Source organism: Conger conger, chromosome 5 (assembly GCF_963514075.1).
Source record: "Conger conger chromosome 5, fConCon1.1, whole genome shotgun sequence".
NCBI lineage: Eukaryota > Metazoa > Chordata > Actinopteri > Anguilliformes > Congridae > Conger > Conger conger.
The window spans coordinates 18580340-18600492 of NC_083764.1; the positions used below are offsets into that span (position 1 = coordinate 18580340).

The 20153-nt window shown below is 45.1% G+C and overlaps 1 protein-coding gene across 2 annotated transcripts in view; it reads left to right on the plus strand.

Moving 5' to 3' along the window:
• Positions 1–20153, plus strand: part of zdhhc14 (zinc finger DHHC-type palmitoyltransferase 14) — a 35570-nt gene that overhangs the window by 6317 nt on the left and 9100 nt on the right. For both annotated transcript variants that reach the window (XM_061242351.1, XM_061242352.1), the window contains exons 2-4: positions 4377–4537; positions 15632–15790; positions 17623–17760. In XM_061242351.1, coding sequence (XP_061098335.1) covers positions 4377–4537; positions 15632–15790; positions 17623–17760 — 458 coding nt within the window. The remainder of the gene's footprint in view (positions 1–4376; positions 4538–15631; positions 15791–17622; positions 17761–20153) is intronic.

Genomic DNA, 20153 nt, shown 5'->3' on the forward strand with positions numbered 1-20153 from the left:
TTCCAGCCTCGCCCCTCTGTAATGTTTTGTTTTGCCAGCTGCCGCAGCCGTGCATGTTAGCCGAGCCTGGATATTATTTTTCAGCGGATTCGTTTTCTTTTGATCAGTGCTGTAATTTTTATAGGGCCATTTACTGACAGGGCCGCACAACACTTTGCAGCGAGTATTTGCAGAAGCAACTGCATAACGGAGAAACATGCTTTCGCCAGTGTGGGGAAACGAGTGTTAACCCTCTGCTCAATAAAAGATGGAGAGTTAAAGGTGAAGTCCCTGATTGGCTGACAGCCTACAGAATCTTCCTGTGATAATACATTTTATCACACCATCTGGGGAGATTCATGTATGGCTGGCTAAAAGAGGCAGTTGGTAAATATCCTCTTTTGCATCTTACTACAAAAAACTGTCTCACAAGCGTTTGTAATAAGACTTAAGATCTTTTTCTCTCAAGAAGAGATATAAGCTTGTTTTAAGCTACGTTTTGCTTGACAAGAGAAATGTTTATATCCCATTGTTTCATCTTCAAAGTAGTCAAATTTGATATATTTTTGTATTATTTACCAAAAAAAATACATGGGATTTTAAGTCTCAATATAAGTACTAAAATACTTGTTGAGTCTGACTTATTTTTAGTTTTTTGCAGAGCTCTTTACTGAAGCTCGTCAGTTCTCTTTCGCCTGATGGGACGGGACGTTTAGTGCTCCCCGCTCCTGTCCTGATGAGACCTTTCAGGGCCGGTGTATAAAAGCACTTTGAATTAAAGCGTATCACGACGAAGAGAGGAAACTGCAGACGGCGTAACACAAAATAGAGACAGAGGACAATTAGCACCGTTTGGAACGGCTCAGTCCAGCCAAATAATCGGGCAGAATCTCTGCAGACCTTGCAGCTTGATTCCTTTGTGCGCCGCTGGCAGAGGTGGAAAGGCTGTCCTCCGAGCGTGCAGATTGGATAGCGTAAAGGCACGCAATTTGGGTTTTTACTGTTCAGTATTCATAGACTTTCTGCTGCCGTTAATTGGTCGTGCTGCGGATGCATCTGCTCAGTCCGATAGCTCTATAGGACCTCAGAACGCTTCACCCCGATGTTCCCATTGTAGGGAAGCTGCCCAAACGTTGTCACATCTGCACGACCTGGTCACAAATCAGTGAACATTCAAAAGGGTGATTTCTGTAGCCTTTGGAGATTGATACGGTGGTGACTGTAATCCATAGCCTGTGTAATTGGATTTTAATTTTGAAGATTGAACTGAAGTCAGAGAGAAAAGTACTTGTTCATTTGCAATATTGTTTTTCCAGTTTGATGGATGGAATCATGCAGTGATCGAAACCCCTTGACTTGGGTATACAGGTCTCTGGCTGTAATCTCCTGAATTTAAAATGCAAGGTTGCTCCATTCAGGCTGAATTTTTCATCTTGCTGCTCTGTGGTGCAGATTATTTTCATCTCTATCATAACCCCATCCTTTTCATATGAGCTAAATCCCCACCCCACAAGCTGAGTCTCTCTGCCCACTGTTCTGTGAGCCTGTTAATCTGGCTGTGTGTGTGTGTGTGTGTGTGTATGAGAGAGAGAGCGAGCGAGAGCAAGCAAAAGAGGGGGAGAGGGGAAGTCTGTGTGTACATATGCAGTGCATATGCACACACTGGCATCTGTGAATGGGTATGTGCGTGTGTGTGTGTGTGTGTGTGTGTGTGTGAGAGCAGGGAGAGAGGGGAGTTAGCCTGTGTGTACACGTGTTAATGTGTGTGTGAGTGTGAGTGCGAGTGCGAGTGCGAGTGCGAGTGCGAGTGCGTGAGTGTGTGAGTGTGTGAGTGTGTGAGTGTGTGAGTGTGTGAGTGTGTGAGTGAGTGAGTGAGTGAGTGAGTGTGTGTGTGTGTGTGTGTGTGTGTGTGTGAGTGTGTGAGAGTGTGAGAGTGAGTGTGTCCATATGGCTGTAAATGATAGGGCAGAAAGTGAGGCCGATGGCAGAAGAAAGTAGACTCAACATGGAGAAGATGGAGCGGTAAAGCGATGGAGACATAAGGAGACGGACAGAGCGAGGTTGGGGGATTTCTGAAGCCCTGGCTGTTTTTCGGGTTATTAATAAAATCCAATAGGCGGGTGAAGAGATGGCATTAGCGTCCAGCTGGCATCTTAGAGCCACCCCCCCAGGTTGGCACCAGCACACTGGAGTGCGCGTGGGTGGCTTTGGCCCAGACTCTGCGTTTGTAATCCGGCCGAACCCTCAGCCCAGAAAGCGAGGAGGATCGTCTGTGAGTAATGCTCGCATTCAGGCCTCCTAGGCTCCCCCTGCGACGGTAATAGAGTTCAGCGGTCAATGGGATACAGTGCAAGAGGGGAAGAGCCGGTCTGTTATTGAGTTAGGAGCAGAGCCCCTGACAAGGGCGCCATTGTGGCTCTCGAATGATGCGGTGTGAGGGCCCTTCATGCAGATGGGAATCTGCACTCAAAGGCTGAAGATCTGAGCCAAAATGGCAGGGCTAAGCAGACCTGTAGGAGTATTGGGCTAGAGAAACAGAAATGGAATCTCACTTCATCACTCCACGGAATCCCAATTTCAGCTGCGGCCTGCCTCTAAACTTTAAAGGGTGTTGGGGCTATTTTGAAAGGGTTTTCAAAGGGTTCATTTCATTTCCTCAGGGGTTTTACATTTTTTTCACACTTCAGTTATGTTAGCCGAAATGGCTTTGTCGTATGTACTGATAACGGGAGAAAAGAGCGCATAATGTGCACTTCACTCTGCTGCTCTGAGTCAGTGATTGACAAGGTCCCTTTGAAGATGATGGATGTAAGTACACCAGGCCCACCTCCTGCTCCACCCCCTTCCTTCTGACAGACAGACAGACAGGCAAAAATCTTTCATAACCGCCTCACCAACTCCTAAGCCTTGTAGCAACAATTCTCAGAATTAAAGTGTTGAATTTGGTGGATGAGTCTGTAGATGAAGGCGTGATGGTAAAGTAGGCAGGGTTTGTGTGGCTGTGCCTGGTGCCCTTTCAGAGTCCAATGAGGTGGGACTGCTACCTGTCAGTCACTGCGTCAACAAACCCCTGACCCCTTCGCTTTTTTATGAAGGGCGATAAAAGTCAAAGAGAATATTTGCACACAGCTGTGAAGCATAAACCTGCACAGAGGTTAAATGACTGTAATTTAAGCCACAGTGGCAGCACTGCCCTCGCAGATATCGTTCAGAGAACCTTCAAGAAGTTCAGACAGCCATTAAGTCTTAATATGAAGTAGCAATCCCATGAAATTAGGGTGACATAAGGGCCCCGTTGGTGTCTCTAATTGTTGCTCACTCTAGCTGAGGCAATATTGTTGCTGGCTAAATGATGAAAAGTAAGGAAGTAATGGAGCAGTCCTCTCTTATGCCGACTCCCTCACTGACTTTATGTAATTTAGTCCTTAATGTTGTTGTCTCCCTGTCAATACAAAATATTCAGTACTTATAGTCAATTCACGGCAGGTGAACCAATTTAGCAGATTATGAAAGATTCGGGAGCGGTTGTAATTGAAAGCAGAAATTACCCCCACAAGTAGTAAACAGTGATAGTAGTACAGTGGTGCCTCCAGTGTCTGTATTTAATTTAATTATACTGCAGTTGAAAAGCACATGTACTACACATGCACACAAACGCTCTCCTGAGTGGACAGAAAAATGCTCTTCAGACTGAGAAGTGTATTTTAAGTCCTTAGTCTGGGTGTTTTCTATTGTTACCTATTCAGTCAATAACGATGCCAAATGCTTTTGAAATAGGAAGTTCCTCCTCTTCAGCACTGCTCCCAAATCCCCCCCCCCCAGAATAGTTTTCCTCTTGGACCATCCAGAACATTCCAGGGCCTGATTTCTGTGGAAAAACGCGTATGTTTTCCGGAAGCAGTTTGTCATTCCTCACTCCCTCTGTTGCATGTGGCGTTCCGTCCGCTTTGGAGCTAGAACGCCGCGATACCGGGTCCTAATTTTTACTTTCCAGGGGCGACGTTGCTCATTACCTTCTGCCCTTTCATCGGCTTATGAAATTAAACTGTCAAGATGGCTGCTTCTGAACCGGAGTAATGTGATTACCATAATCGGCACCTGCGCAAGATCAGAAGATAACGTGATTAAAAGGAGTTTTCCCATTAGGTCGGTCATTAGATCAGATTAGCGGGGTGGGGGACGGCTGCGGAGGTGTACTGCTGACAGATTCATCACAACAAAATGGCTTTGCTCAGCAAAACATTTGCCTTTCGCCTTTAGACCTTCCTGTTCCAAATGTGGGGACGACTGGTACTGGGAGTGTTCTGTTGCCTTAGCTGTAAATTACGGAGTTTAGCCTGGGAAGATAAACAGGCCATGTTGTTTCTCTCTCTCTCTCTCTCTCTCTCTCTCTGCAGTTGTCCCTTCCTGGCGTCCAACCTCACCCCGGCCATTCCCGCCGTGGGAGGCGTCCTGTTCGTCTTCGTGATGGGCATGCTGTTCAGGGCCAGCTTCACCGATCCCGGAGTTCTGCCCCGAGCCACGCCCGATGAGGCCGCGGATCTGGAGAGGCAGATAGGTAAAGCCTGAACCCTTCCACCCTCCCGTCTGTTCTCTGCCAAAGCGATACATTAGCCAATTAATACATACCAGGGTTGCAGAGTTGGAAAATGTCCAGAACATTCTTGGAAAATGTCCAGAACATTCTTGGAATATTCCAGAACATTCTTGGAATTTTCGGGAAACTTTACGAAATTCCCAGAAACCTTTCCCATGGAAAGTTTCCACTCCTGATATTCCCGAAGCTGTGCATCCTTTATCTAATTAGCCCTGATGGGCAATTTGTATCGCAGCCAATATTGTTTGTGTTGCCATTTAAAGCCTGATGCTGCAGTGATTGCAGTTAGTCTCTTTCAGCCTCTCAGCACCCGTCAGAAGATCACAGCTCTTGTGTTTAGGCTGTCAGGCCTGGGTGAGTGCGATGGCACCAGGCATCTTGGCTGAACACCCTGTCGGTGGTGAGCACAGTACTGTGTTGAGCAGACAACCAAGGCCTGCAGGCCAGAAACCTAAGTAGAGCACTGTTGGATTAACGTGTATGAAATTTCCTGTGGTTAAATACAGTGTGACATTGGGGAAACCTGACACGCAAGTAGGATTAAAGTGCTGCTTTAGACCAGGGCTCCCCGACCCTGTTCCTGGAGATCTACAGTCCTGTATGTTTTCACTCCAGCCCTAATAAAACACACCTCATTCATCAGCTCGAGATCTTGCTGAGCTGCTAATTAATAGAATCGGGTGTGGCAAATCCGGGTTGAAATGAAAACATACAAGGACGGTAGATCTCCAGGTACAGGGTCGGGCAGCCCTGGTTGAGACGGGCGGTAAGAAATCGGCAACGCAAAGTCGAGTCTCAGATCCTGACCTCCATTCAGACCCCATACAGTGCTGCTTTACGAATGACACCCCGGAGACCCAGCTAATGAGAGAAGATCATTATATATGACAGTAATCCTAATGGCAAATAGATTTTTGAACTGCCATATGTGTACTATATGTCATTGCCTATAATAATATAGCTATCAGTCGTGTGAGTCAAACCATAGTGCAAGGATTGTCATCGATATCCATTTCCTGTGTATAATGGATAGGTAATGAAACTAGGTATGAAAGCACATTTAAATCTATTGCTTTTGAGCCTAATTAATTTAAACATTGTCCAAAGGGGAGGGCCTGGAACACCCATCCAGACAGAATGACTTGTTTTTTCGCTCCTGCTCGCATTTTCAACAGTTAAGAGAGGTATATTTACTGTGACTGTACACCTATTACTTATTCACCAAATGTTCATTACGTATACCCAATGTTCAACAGAAAAATATGAAAAATAAAGGTTAAAATGGACCCAATAAACAGGGGTTCCCAAACTTTATTCTGATGTGACCCCAAATTAATGTCCACAAATTACGTGACTCCAACATCCCATGCCTTATGCCTCACACCACCCTTTACCCATGACTATTGACCATATATACCATGGCCTCTCATGCATTACACTTTCTTATAGCTCAGTCATTGGGATGCTCAGCATGTAGTAGCCTACATCCTCAAATCAGGTGACCCCACATGGGGTCTCGACCCACAGTTGGGGAACCGCTGCAATAAAACAAACTATTTCACAAACAAAGACAAAACGGAGAAGCTCACCGGTGGGACAATGTAGGTTTAATAGACCAGCCTTTGTACGGTTGAATTGCAGTTGACAGTTCTGACGAAATTAGGCCGCCACATTAAGGTTTTGGCACGGTGTGACCTTCACCATAACAACCCAAGTCATTGTTCACCCTTCTTGCAAACGATATCTGCGTTTTTGCTCATAGCAGTCTGAGACAGCCCTAAAATATTTTTAGCTCGCCGCAAATCCTCTCATCTATTGAGCTTGTCTGTCGTGGGTTGTTGGGTTGTCTTCTCCAGTCGCTGGTGATGCGTTTCGTTCCCTAGATATTTTACCGCAGGATTGAGCTGTCGCACCGTGTTTCAAATACCTCCACAGCAGGATCTGTATGTCACAGATTCTCTCTCTCTCTCTCGGAGAGGAGACTAAACACAATAGCTGTCTGTAAACTTTAGCACGTGGTTTTTTTTTCTCACACGGGATTCAGTTATTACCTGAATAATAAGAATAGTAATCATCGTCATAAACTTCGCTTTTTGAGGCGTGTGTTCAAAGTGCTTTGCAATGACAAAATAAAACATTGGGGCCCGTAAGTATTCCCTTCCTCAGACTATTTAGAAGGATGTTCCACTCCTCAGAAGTCTTCATTTCCTCCCCCGTATCCTGTTTCTTCTCTTCCTTTCTGCAATGTGGAATATTTTCGCATTACATAAGCAGCATCCTTGGCTCCTTTGTTTGGCTGCTGCAGGGGCTTGTTCGGCAGACGGAACGGGCCGATTAAATGAATCTCGTTATGAACTTTTTGTGGGAAATCAAAGCTGGAACACTTGATTCCGTTTGAGTTTCGGAAAGCTGGAAGCACAGGTTTTGAATAATAGCTGCCAGCTGCGAATGCGCGGCCGACATCTTAAGCCTTTTCCGAAGCGCTCCTCGACTGCGAAACATCCTTATTTGTCCACCTTGAGCTCTGCATCGGTTCATAGCAGCTCCTAGGTGGTTAAACTCCAGACAAAACTGATTTTTATTTTTGTAGGTTGCATTATATGGGGCCTGTTGCAGCTATGGATGCGTATCTATTGGGTCGACACTTTTTCTGAAGCTGGTGGTATAGCAAGCCTGCAGAGAGGGGTATAGGGTGGGCTCAACTCTGTGTGTGTGTGTGTGTGTGTGTGTGTGTGTGTGTGTGTGTGTGTGTGTGTGTGTGTGTGTGTGTGTGTGTGTGTGTGTGAGGGGGGGGGGGGACTGCACATCATTGAGACTGTCTTTCAACAACTGGAACAGTATCAGTGTCTGCGAGATGCAATAGCGGCATTTGAAGCAAATGCAAACCCTGGTATTAAATTCTGGTAAAGTCCCTTTGTTGTGTCATTTAGTCAGCTGTTTTAGTGGGTCTCCTCCCTTCCTTTTGACATTATTTATTTATTTAGCTCAAGGTATTTCTATTGACATTTTTCATCATCACAAGAGACACAAATGCCCTTTACACAATTTGAATATTCCAAAATTAATTAAGAAACATAATGACAACAGACACTAATACAGGTTACACACAAAAGAAACCATAAAAAGTACAGATACAGAATTGAATAGAACGTGGAATAGATGCAAGAGGGTCAGAGATATAAAGGAGAACATCATCTGCACGTAATGACATTTTGTTTTCCAGCTTTGCTCTAGTTCACAGGTCCTGGAGGGCCACGGTGTCTGCTGGTTTTCGGGTTGTTCCCGGCACCTTCATTTCATTTAAGTCTTTGATTGGCTAAAGAATCCACACACCTTGTTCTCAAGGCCTTAATTGACAGCTGATTGAATGGTAACCACAAAAACCTCAATGTCTTGGTTTTGCCTTATTGCAATTGCAAGGGGTTCCATCTCCAAGGCAAACAGCAGTGGGGACAGTGGACAACCCCATTGTGTTCCACACTCAGATGAAAAGTATGGTCCCTTTGACCTCATTTAACATGTTTTTATTGAGCGTAGTTCCTACTTGGTGCTCAGTGAGAAGGCACAAAAAACTAAACAGCATAATTTCCCATCGAGCCAATTGCATCCCGGTTGTAGCTTATGTGGTGCACAGATTGACTTCAGCCTTGACAATGAGATCCCATGAGCCGTACTTAAGGCTAAATAATCTAAAATCACTTTCCCTGTCGGACGTTTCAGCACACATTGCTATTTGAGGAGACGCATTTAAGGTCTACCTGTGGCACAAAAACAGGAAAAACAGGCGAGGAAATTCAAAATAACATGCTGGACAAACAGGTAGGACAGATGGGCTGCTTTTGACATCGGGGTGGAAGTGATGTAATGTTATTGTTCTGCATGCCATCTGTATGCCTGTGATAATGAGTAAAGTCAACGAATAATACATTTGTGGTCAGAAAAGGACCTTTGCATTTGAAGGAATGAGTTGACTGAGTTGGTTTGAGTTGACTGAGTTAAGTGAGTGAAAACAATAGGTAATTAGTCATTAAAAGATATCAGTAATGGAAAGCAGTAATTACTATATTGCCATTATGGGAAGTACATCAGTCCCATCTGAACACTTCTGTGATCTCCTCTGGTGGGGGTGCGTGGAGGGTGGGGGGGTGGTTTGGTGGAGGGTGGTGCTTCAGAGCCCAGACCCAGGGAACACTCTTGCCCATGGTGTGCATTTTTTGGAAGGCAAAAACAGATGTGTTAAAGTTTTTTGTTTGTTTGTTTTTTCTTTTCTTTTTTTCTTCTTTCTCGGAATATGCTGCCCAGAAACGCGGACGGCAACAGACCAGTTAGCCCCAGGACAGCTGCTGGGGTGATTATAACTAAATATGGGCAGATGTTTAGACGGAGATCTTCTATGTGACTAGGCCAGCAGCTTGCAGAATGGAAAGGACGGAAGGAGTGTGTTATTGTTGAACTCTCCATTTTCATTCGTTAAAGGCCTCTCTTTGGCTGGCAGAAAATCATAAATAAATGTGACATCCTTACATAATTTGTGGCTGTGAAAGCCTGTTTAGTTTTTTAGTTTTTTTCAACTTTTTGCTAAAATTTAAGATTGAATGGGAATGAAAATATGTCAATTTGACCACAGTCTGTTCTTGTCATAACTTAACATTCATCTCTTTCAAAAACTGCACTAAAGTGGTCCCTGCCTTCACGGTTTACTTGTATGAACACAGTATCGGTACATTGTATCTGACGGCGTTTGTGTGCTTGCGCTCTTGTATTCTGGGGGCGTTGGTACTTGTGGAGGTCTGGGTGTGGAAGGGGGGCCGGAGGGAATGTGGTTTTTTGCCCTCAACAGCGCCCTGGGGGCAGACGCCCATGTTTTGCCGAAGTGAACTCTGTTCTACCCTCTAAACTGAGAGTTGCTCCAATGGACCTATTTCAGTTAAGATTGCCTTTCCCCGAACCCCCTGGACTGAGGTGAAAAATATAATTCGTTTTTGTATTACTTTAAATTGAGCGAAACAAAGAAGAGAAAAAAAAGAACAGGTGAGCCTTGAACCCTGGTCTCCTGCATGAGCATTGCATATAGCATTCCCCATTGGGAATTCAAGGACAGTTAGGCCACCTTGACGAACACCAGCCATCCTGTTGTCGGCAGTGTCTGCAAGGTTATCCAAACTGGATAGGAGGGGGGGGGGGTTGGCTGGAAGAGGAAATAAACTTGTTTGTATTGGCCAAACTCGATTTCCCCTTCCCCTTCCGCTTTAACCAAGCGGATCTTGTGTTACAAACTCTCATATGAATTATTAATGCTGTTTGTTTTAATATTACGAGTGCTGTGCGTATCCGCTCGGCCTCTGGCATCGATTGGTTGAGCTGCCGGAGGGTTAGCCTATGAGAGAGTGTCTGCTTCCCCGGCTCACCGGCTATAGGGAACTGGGTAGAAGAATGCACGTGTACGTTGTCTGTTGATAGAGGTGTTCGAGAGAAGGGAGTTTAATGGTCCCCTGCTGCTGCTTCCCAAAAACAGGAAGAGGAACCTGTCATATGCTCCACAGATGCTTTTGGGTGTGCCCCACAAGCCTTGGCCAAATGCAGCCTTTAAATTGAGGGGGGAGGGTGCCACCACTGTGCAAGCTCTCTCGAATCGCTGACTATCTGTAATGACCAGCATCTGTGAAATAAACTAAAAGAAAATAATCAAATATATTCTTCTCATAAACATCAGTTTATTATATGTGTTATGGTAGGCCTATAACCTGGCTGTATCCTATGCCGACTAGCCTGTTACGGCTCATCAAATGTGAATTACCTTGGCCAAACAAGCCAGTTGAGTTTTATTTGTCTTAACATGGCTGCTATGATTTTGCCTAAGGTCTTAATCTGCAAGTAGTGTGTTTTGCATCTGGTTTATTACAGACTGACTGATTATAAGTGCCTGTCCTTTGAGTGTATCAACATGATTTGATGGGCATGTGCTATTGATTCCTTGAAATGTTAGCTCCTACACAGTGTGGGTAGTCACTTTGTCCTCTCTGCTCTTTCATGATCTCTCCCTCTCTTTTTTTACTCTTTCCTGCTCTTTCAGATTGTGCGGGCAATGGTTTAAATGGTTTAAATCTGTAATGCAGGGTAGATTGGAGTGACTTAAGCGGCAATATAGGACTTTCACATGAAAAGATTTTCCATTACTTTACATTTTATTTAGCAGACACTTTTATCCAAAGTGACGTACAAAACAGTGCATATCAAGGTCATACATCAAACATCCGAACACGCCTTCTAATTTACAGGACAGAATGTTCTTGAATGTCTAAGCAATTCCCTGTGCCTATTGACAGATAGGAGGTGATTGATTTGGGAAAAATTGGGCCAGTCACGGCACAGGTTTTGGTAGGTGTACTATTTCATGCATTTTTACATGGCAGTTGCTCATTTTTGCTTTTTTTCCTGAGTTCATCATAGCTCTCATCTCTGTTTAATGGAATGCGGGAATGACAAGGCTAGGGCTGCTGCAGTGTGTGTTTATCTAAGCAGAGACTGAGTGGGCGTTCTCTTTCTCTGCCTGTGAGGAGTGTGATTCAGTTCGTCCTTTGGCTTCTTTCAGCAAGCTTCACCGCGTTTGAGCTGTGTATCGCGCACGCGGGGTCCGCTTCCATACCATAGCCACATATCGCCTGCACATCGCCTCCTCCACCTCCACCTTACCTCCACCCACCCGCCACCCCCCGCTTCACTGGCCAGGCTCTGTATCTCTATTCCGGTCTCAATAGGCGGCAAAAGACACACCAATAGCACTCTCCCCCACAAAGCGTAAGGCATCGCTACCCAACTCCATGTCCTGCGGGCTGCAGTGTCTCCAAGCATTTGCTTCAGCCATGCGCTACACCACCTGATTTTACTAATTGGGTTATTATCTAACATAGTTAGTGAAATCGGCTGGTGTAGCGCACGTCAGGAGCAAATACCTGCGTATACAGCAACCCGCAGGTCATGGAATTGAGTAGCACTGCCCTAAGGTTTATATGCGTTTCATATAATCAGTCAGGCTGTTGCAAATCCGTGTTCTCTGAGTTCACCGGCCCTGCTCACCCACCTTGATACCTATCGGCCATCAAAGATCCCACAGAGCTCCGCCCTGGGCACACCGCTACATGAGCTCCCTACAGCAGCATAACCAGCCGGCAGGCCTTCGCCCCCGTTCCTCCATCGCAGCGGTTCGACCGCCCTTTTGCGGTCGCTGCGACCTTCTCTGTAATTAGAACCGCCTGCGCTCGATGACCCCGGTCGCGCTCGGGCTCCCGTGGGCCGCCAGCTCCACCAGGACATTCGCAGTGTTTTGGTAACCGGGTTACGGAGGAGAACCGAGCCGCAGCCTCCCGGTACGACCCCTTCGAAGTGCAAGAGTAAAGGTGAGGTCTTCTCCCGATTGAAGTCAAGCGGTACATAAACGAGTGACGTCTCTGGGGAGCAAGCCACCTGACTCTTCCTCCCGATGTCTCCTCTTACATTATTCATGTCCCGGCCTCTCCAGGGCGACTTCCAGCTTTGTGTAGCCCGCAACCCAGCTGGATTTCTGGAACAATCTATGGAAATGACTTTCACTCTGAGAAGAGAGTGGTGGTGCCCCACCTGCATTATGAAACTGGTACGAGTACATGAGGTCTGACTGTAATTCAGCTCTCCGTATATTAAATGGCCGTGTCCTTTCACTGAGTTGCTTGGTTTGGTGACATTTGACGTTCTACTATTAGCTGTTTTGTATACAGGTGGACAGGGCCTGTCTCTATCAGGTTGACCTGACATAGTGCAACTCAAAATGGCAAAATAGTCTTTACTTTATCGTCTACCTGCTCCAGTAACCTTTAGCAGAATTTTTTTTGTGTCTGATGTATTCTCTTAATTATGTTATTGCGTTTAAAAATCTTAACTGTAAGGTTTGTGATATATGTGGCAGAGGTAATCTTCAAACCCAGGTGATTCCTGTAAAACACAAACGCAGAGATTAGGTGGTTCCGTTTTCTGAATATGTCCCACGTCAGGGTCGCCCCCACGCTGGTGTCACAGCAGGAGACTGCATCAGCTGTGCCGTAACGGTGCGCAATATCCGCCTTCACAAGCCTTCGTTTCCCCTGCGTCTCTGTCGTGATTTTACACGTAGCTGTCTGCCATTGCGCTAATTTTCCTGCTCCTCCGTGCCTTCGCGAGGGAGGGCGATGCTAATAGCCTCCCCGTGGGACGACGGGCAGCCTGTTTAAATCGCCCTCCTTCAGGAGTAGGAGGAGTATTGATCGTGTATGCGCGCGGTAGAGAAACCCGCCCGCTCAGTTTCAGCTGTACTCGCGGTCGTTTCCACGCAAGCGCTTCCTCCGGGAGAGCAGGTGCTGAATTACCCATCCGCTCACCCACGCACCGTTCCTCCGCGTAGAATCTCAAACCCGCTATTACGCACACCGTTCCTCACCCCACCGCGGAAATGAAAATATTCACCGGATAATTCATATTCTAAATGTTCGGTTATCTATGTTAACCCCTTCTGTAGCGCCCCCTTTTTGCATTACAACCCTGAAAATGACATACCCAAAATAAAATGATTAGTATTGTTTAACGGTTTTGACAGGAATTCAGGAATAATATGGTTTTCCAAGAGCCAGAATTAGTATAAATATTACTGTAACAAAGTAACAGGAGCTCAAACAAGTGGAAGCTTATATTCTTTTAAAATATATTATTTTGAGTGGATACCGACTCTTGTGGCTGAAGGGCTTAGAAACTCATTGGAGCCACACTACTGGCTACAGCCACCAAATGCCACAAAAAATGAGCATTCTTCCCTGTTTCTAAGCTACTGTAGGTAGGTCTAGGTAGGTTTCCAAAAAGGTAATTTGGAGACTCCACAAGGACACTCAGCAACCAAATCATAATATGGGTCTTTAGAGGTGTAAAATACTGTATTGTACACTATATATGCTTGTAAAAGAAGTGTGCTGAAATTATCTTGCATGTCACCCTCCATTTCCTTCTCCCTCTCTACCTCTGTCATATTGTTCTCCCTTTGTCGCCTCTGGCAACAGCGGGTCTGGACTCTGGAAGACTGTAGGAAATGACTGCATTAGCCATCTAGTTTACTAATATATTGATTGAGGTCCATTGATTGAAGTTTTTGTCATATCCTATCCCCATCATGTCAAACACATCCCACAATTTCACATGCCACATTTATTATTCAACATCATACATACTCCTTATTCATAAGCATCCTGAATAATAGTGAAATAAGTTTGATTATACACTCACTGAGCACTTTATTATGGACACCTGTACACCTCCTTATTCAGCCAATCGTGTGGCAGCAGTGCTATGCATACAATCATGCAGATACGGGTCTGGAGCATCAGTTAATGTTCACATCAACCATCAAAATGTGATCTAAGTGACTTTGACTGTGAAATAATTGCTGGTGGCAGACAGGGTCGTTTGCGTATCTCAGAAACTGCTGATCTCCTGGGATTTTCACACACAGTGTTCATGTTAAGGCTGTAATGTTACCTTACTGGCCTGATGACATTGTGGTCATCATGAAAACTGAAGCTGCTTCAGTTCAAGGGTTCTATTCCTGGACTTAATGCTGGAGGCACTTAAGAAGAGAAGAGTGCAGTTTGCAGTTTGAGTCAGGCTGTGAGGAACAATTTGATTTTGATTGCATTTGTATTCTAATGGGAAGTTTAGGAAAACAAAAAAGTATGAATAATTTCCAGATTATTGTCGATTTTTTAAGTCTATTTGGGAATTGTGGCTTTGTAGGCAATAATATTATTCCTGGTAGTGGTGGTAATGCCGAAGTAAAGCCACCGAACATCGTTCCCAGCCTGTAGAATTAAGTTACACACGAGGCTGTCGCTGAGCATTTATGAGAAATGCCTTTCATGCAATAGTCAGTAGTAGAATTTTTCAATAATAATACCTGGGATTTGTCAGTGTTCCCATGTTGGGAGCCCCCCTAGACAAACAATGATGAAATGCAGAACTCTCGGTTTTGCAATCCTTACATTCAGTTTTGTAAACCATATGCTTGGTTTGCCATCTGTAGGCTACCCTAAAGGCAAACTGAACCCATGGATTGCAAAACTGTACAGATTGGCAAACCTAAGGCACGGATTACAAAACTGTGTACAGATTGGCAAACCAACAGCACAGATTGGCAAATCGAGAGTAAGGATTTCCGTTTTTACATTTTTTTATTTTATTTTATTTTTTTACCTTGGGTGTCATTGAAGATTTTTAATTCTTTTGTACTAAGTGTTGTGCGCAGGAAAGGCAATGCCTGTTCAGCCCTTTTGCTTTTGTTTTGTAAAAATAGTGCGATTCTGCAAATATTGGGTGACTGATTATACAGCAGGACTGTATATATATATTTTTTTAATGAGAGCCAACAGTTCACCCTACTTTCATATGAGAATAATTATTTAATTTAATTTTAATTTCAGAGAGGGTAACGGAGAAGGGCCCCACCCTCAGTGGAGTTTTGTAACATCGGATGTAATCGAATGCCGATCTAGTTGATAAGCACTGCTAACATATTTCGTTGAATCTTTCAGTCAATCTTGACTTATCCAGAGGTTGGTTCAGAATTTAATTGGGTTGAAAAAACATCGAAATTCATAGTGTGACCCCCTTCTTCACCTGACATCCTTCACTGCTCCAATTCGACACAGTCTGTTTTTTTTAACCACCTTTCCTTCCCCCATGTGAAACGAACACATTTGAGCTGCACTCCGCTGTGGAGAGCTGGTTGAGAGAAAGTGACTCTCGTAGAGAGGGAGACGGCAGAAGTTTTCCCGTGTGGAAGCAGCGGTTGTGTCAACTTCCTGCTGTAATGAGACAGCTAGGAGAGAAAAGGTCATTCAGTCTGGGCTGAATGGCTGTTCATCTCGTACAGAGGCCTGGAACATTGAGTGGCTCTGTATTTCATTTGGATAGACTAACGAATGTGTAAAATGCGGATGTTTAAGCACCGTACGCTTGAAGTTAAACCTTGTTTGTGTTTTCCTCCCTGTGGTTTTCCCTCAGACGCAGACAACGGCCCCATTTCGGGGGGCTACCGCCCTCCCCCCAGGACCAAAGAGGTTGTCATCAATGGCCAGACGGTGAAGCTGAAGTACTGCTTCACTTGCAAGATCTTCAGACCGCCGCGAGCTTCGCACTGCAGCCTGTGTGACAACTGTGTGGGTGAGTCTGTGTGGGTGAGTTTTTGTTTGTGTGTGTGTGTGTCTGTGTGGGTATGTTTGTGTGGGTGAGTCTACTGTTTGTTTGTCTGTGTCTGTGCGTATGTGTGTGGTTCAGGTTTATGTGTTGTGGGGTTGAATGTGTGGGAGAGTGTGTGTGTGCGTTTGTGTATATCTCAGTCTCTGTGTGAATGGTTGATGTGCTGTGGGTTTGAATGTGTGGGTCTGTGTGAGAGTGAGTGAGTGAGTGAGTGAGTGAGTGAGTGTGTGTGTGTGTATATTTGCGTCTCTGTGAATGGTTGATGTGCTGTGGGTTTGAATGTGGGTGTGTGTGAGTGGGTGAGTGTGTGGATGAGTGTGTGTGTGTGTGCTTCTGTATATCTGTGTCTGTGTGAATGGTTAATGTGCTGTGGGTTTGTACGTGAGAGTGCGTGAGTGTGTGTGTGTGTGTGTGTGTGTGTGTATATCTGTGTCTCTATGTGAATGGTTGATGTGCCATGGGTTTGAATGTGTGGGTGTGTGTGAGAGTGGGTGCGTGTGTGTGTATGTGTGTGTGTGTGTGTGTGTGTGTGTGTGTGTGTATGTGTGTGTTTGTGTATATCTGTGTCTGTGTGAATGGTTAATGTGCTGTTGGTTTGTGTGTGTGTGTGTGTGTGTGTATGTGTGTGTGTTTGTGTATATCTGTGTCTGTGTGAATGGTTAATGTGCTGTTGGTTTGTGTGTGTGTGTGTGTGTGTGTATGTGTGTGTGTTTGTGTATATCTGCGTCTCTGTGTGAATGGTTGATGTGCCGTGGGTTTGAATGTGTGGGTGATGACCTGTTATGGCCTGTGTGTTATAAGGATCATTTTGGTGAATCACGCCGGGCTCGGTTGAAAAGATGTGATTGTCCGTATTGTACGCGGCTCAGGCAGAACTGGAGGAGTTATGTATTGCTTCAGAAATACTGAGCTGTGCTCATATTACTCCTACTCACCCGCCCCCCGCCCCCCCCCCCCCCCCCCCCCGCGCTTTCTCTTTCCCATTCTCCCTCCTTCCCTCTTCCTCCCTTCCCATCCCCCCTTCTTTTTTCCTCCTCTCACTCATTCTTTTTCTCCCATTCTCTCAATCCCCCCCCCTCTCTCCTTCAATTTCAATTTGCTTTATTGGCAGGACAACTACAGACATGTTGCCAAAGCAACACATAATGCTATGTATATACACTCCGTGAGCACTTGATTAGGTGTTTTTTAGACTTATTGGTCTTCTGCTGCTGTAGCCTATACACTTCGAGGTTTGATGCGTTGTGTGTTCAGAGATGTATGTTCTCTTCTGCATACCACTGTTGTAATGTGTGGTTATTTGGTCAAAGCTGACAGGAATGTGACAGTAACGCAGTCTGGCCCTTCTCTGACCCTCATTAACTCATGCTGCTCACTGGATGCTTTCTGTTTTTCTCACCATTCTCTGCAACTCTAGAGACTGTTGCACGTGAAAATCCAATGAGATCAGCAGTTTCTGAGATACTTCTGGCACCAACAATCATCCCACGCTCAATGTCACTTAGATCACATTTCTTCTCCATTCTGACATTTGGTCTGACAAACAGCTGAACCCCCTGACCTTATCTGCATGCTTTTACGCATGTAGTTGCTGCCACATGATTGGCTGATGAAATATTTGCATTAACAAGCTGGTGTACAGGACTACATTACAAAGTGATCGCTGAATGTATACAGACACAGAAACATGGAAACCACATATACAACATGCAACGAGTATGAACCGCAACACTCACAGCAAACATATTAAAATATTATCTCTCTTCCGCTCTCTCTCATCCTCTCTCTCTCTGCAGAGCGATTCGATCACCACTGTCCCTGGGTGGGAAACTGCGTGGGGAAGAGGAACTACCGCTTCTTCTACCTCTTCATCCTCTCGCTGTCCTTCCTCACCATCTTCATCTTCGCCTTTGTCATCACGCACGTCATCTTGAGTGAGTACCGCCGACCCGAGTGGCTGGCGAGGCGCCGGGAAAGTCTGCCAACCCGCCCACTTCTCCCGCCGCGAAAACAGACCCGGAGCCACACGCTCTTAAAAGCTCTTTACGATCCTGACATCTAGAATTTCTTAGAAATGTCAAAACGCACTATTGTTAAGATTGGCGTCACAAGCTTTATCTTAGCTTTCAGGTTTTCTGGTTAAATCTGTTCCAGGTGTCCGAGCTTGGCATTTATCAGACAAAGAATAGCGTGAGACTGATCACCTGTGTACCCTGCCTGGATACGATGAACTACCTCCCCTTTGCAAATACATTTCTGATAAATATATGTACAGTGCCCTCTATAATGTTTGGGACAAAGACCCATCATTTATTTATTTGCCTCTCCATTCCACATTTTGAGATTTGGAATTTTAAAAATCATATGTAGTTAAAGTGAACGTTAATAAAGGGCATTTTTATACAGAAACAATTATTTTCATATCTCCTGCTTTTCTGGCAGCAGCATGGTCTTTTGAGGCTCATTTGATACCTTGGACCCTTGATGACTTAAAGCCATTTAGCCAACAAATGTGTTCCATACTGTATCAGCATAATTTACAGCTGAATCTAGTCCCTGTACATAATTTATACGACAGGTCAGGACCACTCTAAATTTTGTTCAGGAGAGACTATTCTTGTAGTATCTACTGCATATCTGGCAGCAGCATGATGGTATTAGGCTCATTTGATACCTTGGACCCTTGATGACTTAAAGCCATTTAGCCAACAAATGTGTTCCATACTGTATCAGCATAATTTACAGCTGACTCTTGTCCCACCCCCCAGTTCTCATAGAGATCCATTCAAATGCAAAGAGTTTTAGTATTGCTTGTAATGCAACCTGAAAATAAGTTATCCAGACTCTGATGATGTTGACATCAGGAAGTCATGGCATACAAAGGATATGCAACAAAATACTAAACATGACTACTTTAATTTACAACACATTGATGTGTCCCAAACATTATAGTGCCCTGAAATAGGGGGGACTATGTATAACCACTGCTGTAATTTCTACATGGTGAAACCAAAATGTATAAAAAAGGCCGTTCATTAAAATCTGACAATGTGCACTTTAACCACATGTGATTATTTTTATTATTACAAATCTCAAATTGTGGCATACAGAGGCAAATAAATAAATGATGGGTCTTTGTCTCAAAGGTTATGGAGGGCACTGTATGTACGTCTACTCTATTTCCTGTTCTGAGGCCAACTTTGGCATTGCTCCAGTGCATAAGCGCAAATTACAGGGGGCGTTACAGACAACTGTAACATAAATTTTACATAAATCTCCCCTACCCGCACTCATGATACCCCTGCGTCCTTCCCCGACATTAGAAACTGAAATTACGCCCCAGCCCCCACGGCTAAAACACTGCATTCCAGATGAGGAATAAATATGCTTTTGTGCCTTGCGGGCGCGGTGGTTTTTAGGGCAAGACAAACTACCTGCCTGGTGTACGGAAACGCCGGTTCCCGGTCTGTCTCCGTGACGAAGGAGGTGACGCTGGCTGTATGTGCCAGAGGGAACTGGAAAATATGCTCCCCTGAGCAGTAATGACTGCACTCCTCGAACCTGCCGACTGGTGACCTAATAACCATCGCTGCACGCCGTCTGCTGATGAGCGCTTATTAATCAGCGATGGCATGGAAACCGCCAGGCGTCCTGGAGCTTTCCCCCCGCTTATTAATGTTTTATATTCGTCTGTGGGCCTCATTACCCCGGTGCCCGGAAAGACAAACCTTCTATAATAAATGTACAGTATATGCTTGCTACATCAAGCTGTCTTTTTTCTAAGGCCGTTGGTAATGGAACAGATTAGAGTTTTGAGTTGCTGAGTCTCATAAGTACACGCTCTTCGTGTTGTGTGTGGTTATACTGTGAGCCGGGGGGTACTGAGTTGTGCGATCGCTGCTCTGTCTTAGAGTTAATATCCCCTCTGCTACGCTCGCTGGCAGCGAGCCAGTGCTACACACCTGTCTACTGCCATATATTACTGCTCGTCTCAGAGAGAACGTTCCAGAACTCATGCAGGGCTCGGGACACTGTCACACTCTGTCGGCTCTTTCCAGTCACTTATTTTTACCTCTTTTACCGCTTTCTTCGCATCCTTTCCAAGCTCCTTCCTGCACATGTCGGAGAATGCAAGGAACGGGAAGCAAGGACAGAATGGGAGACGAAAAGATGCGAATTAGGCAAATGTCATTGCTCTTTGAAATGTCCATTCGAAGCCATGTCAATTACGGACGTGGCAGATGGGGAGAGTTGGATCCTCCGTCGATCGATTATACGTCACACGTTCTGGGGAAAAAAATACTTCCGCAAAAGATGGGCCCATGTT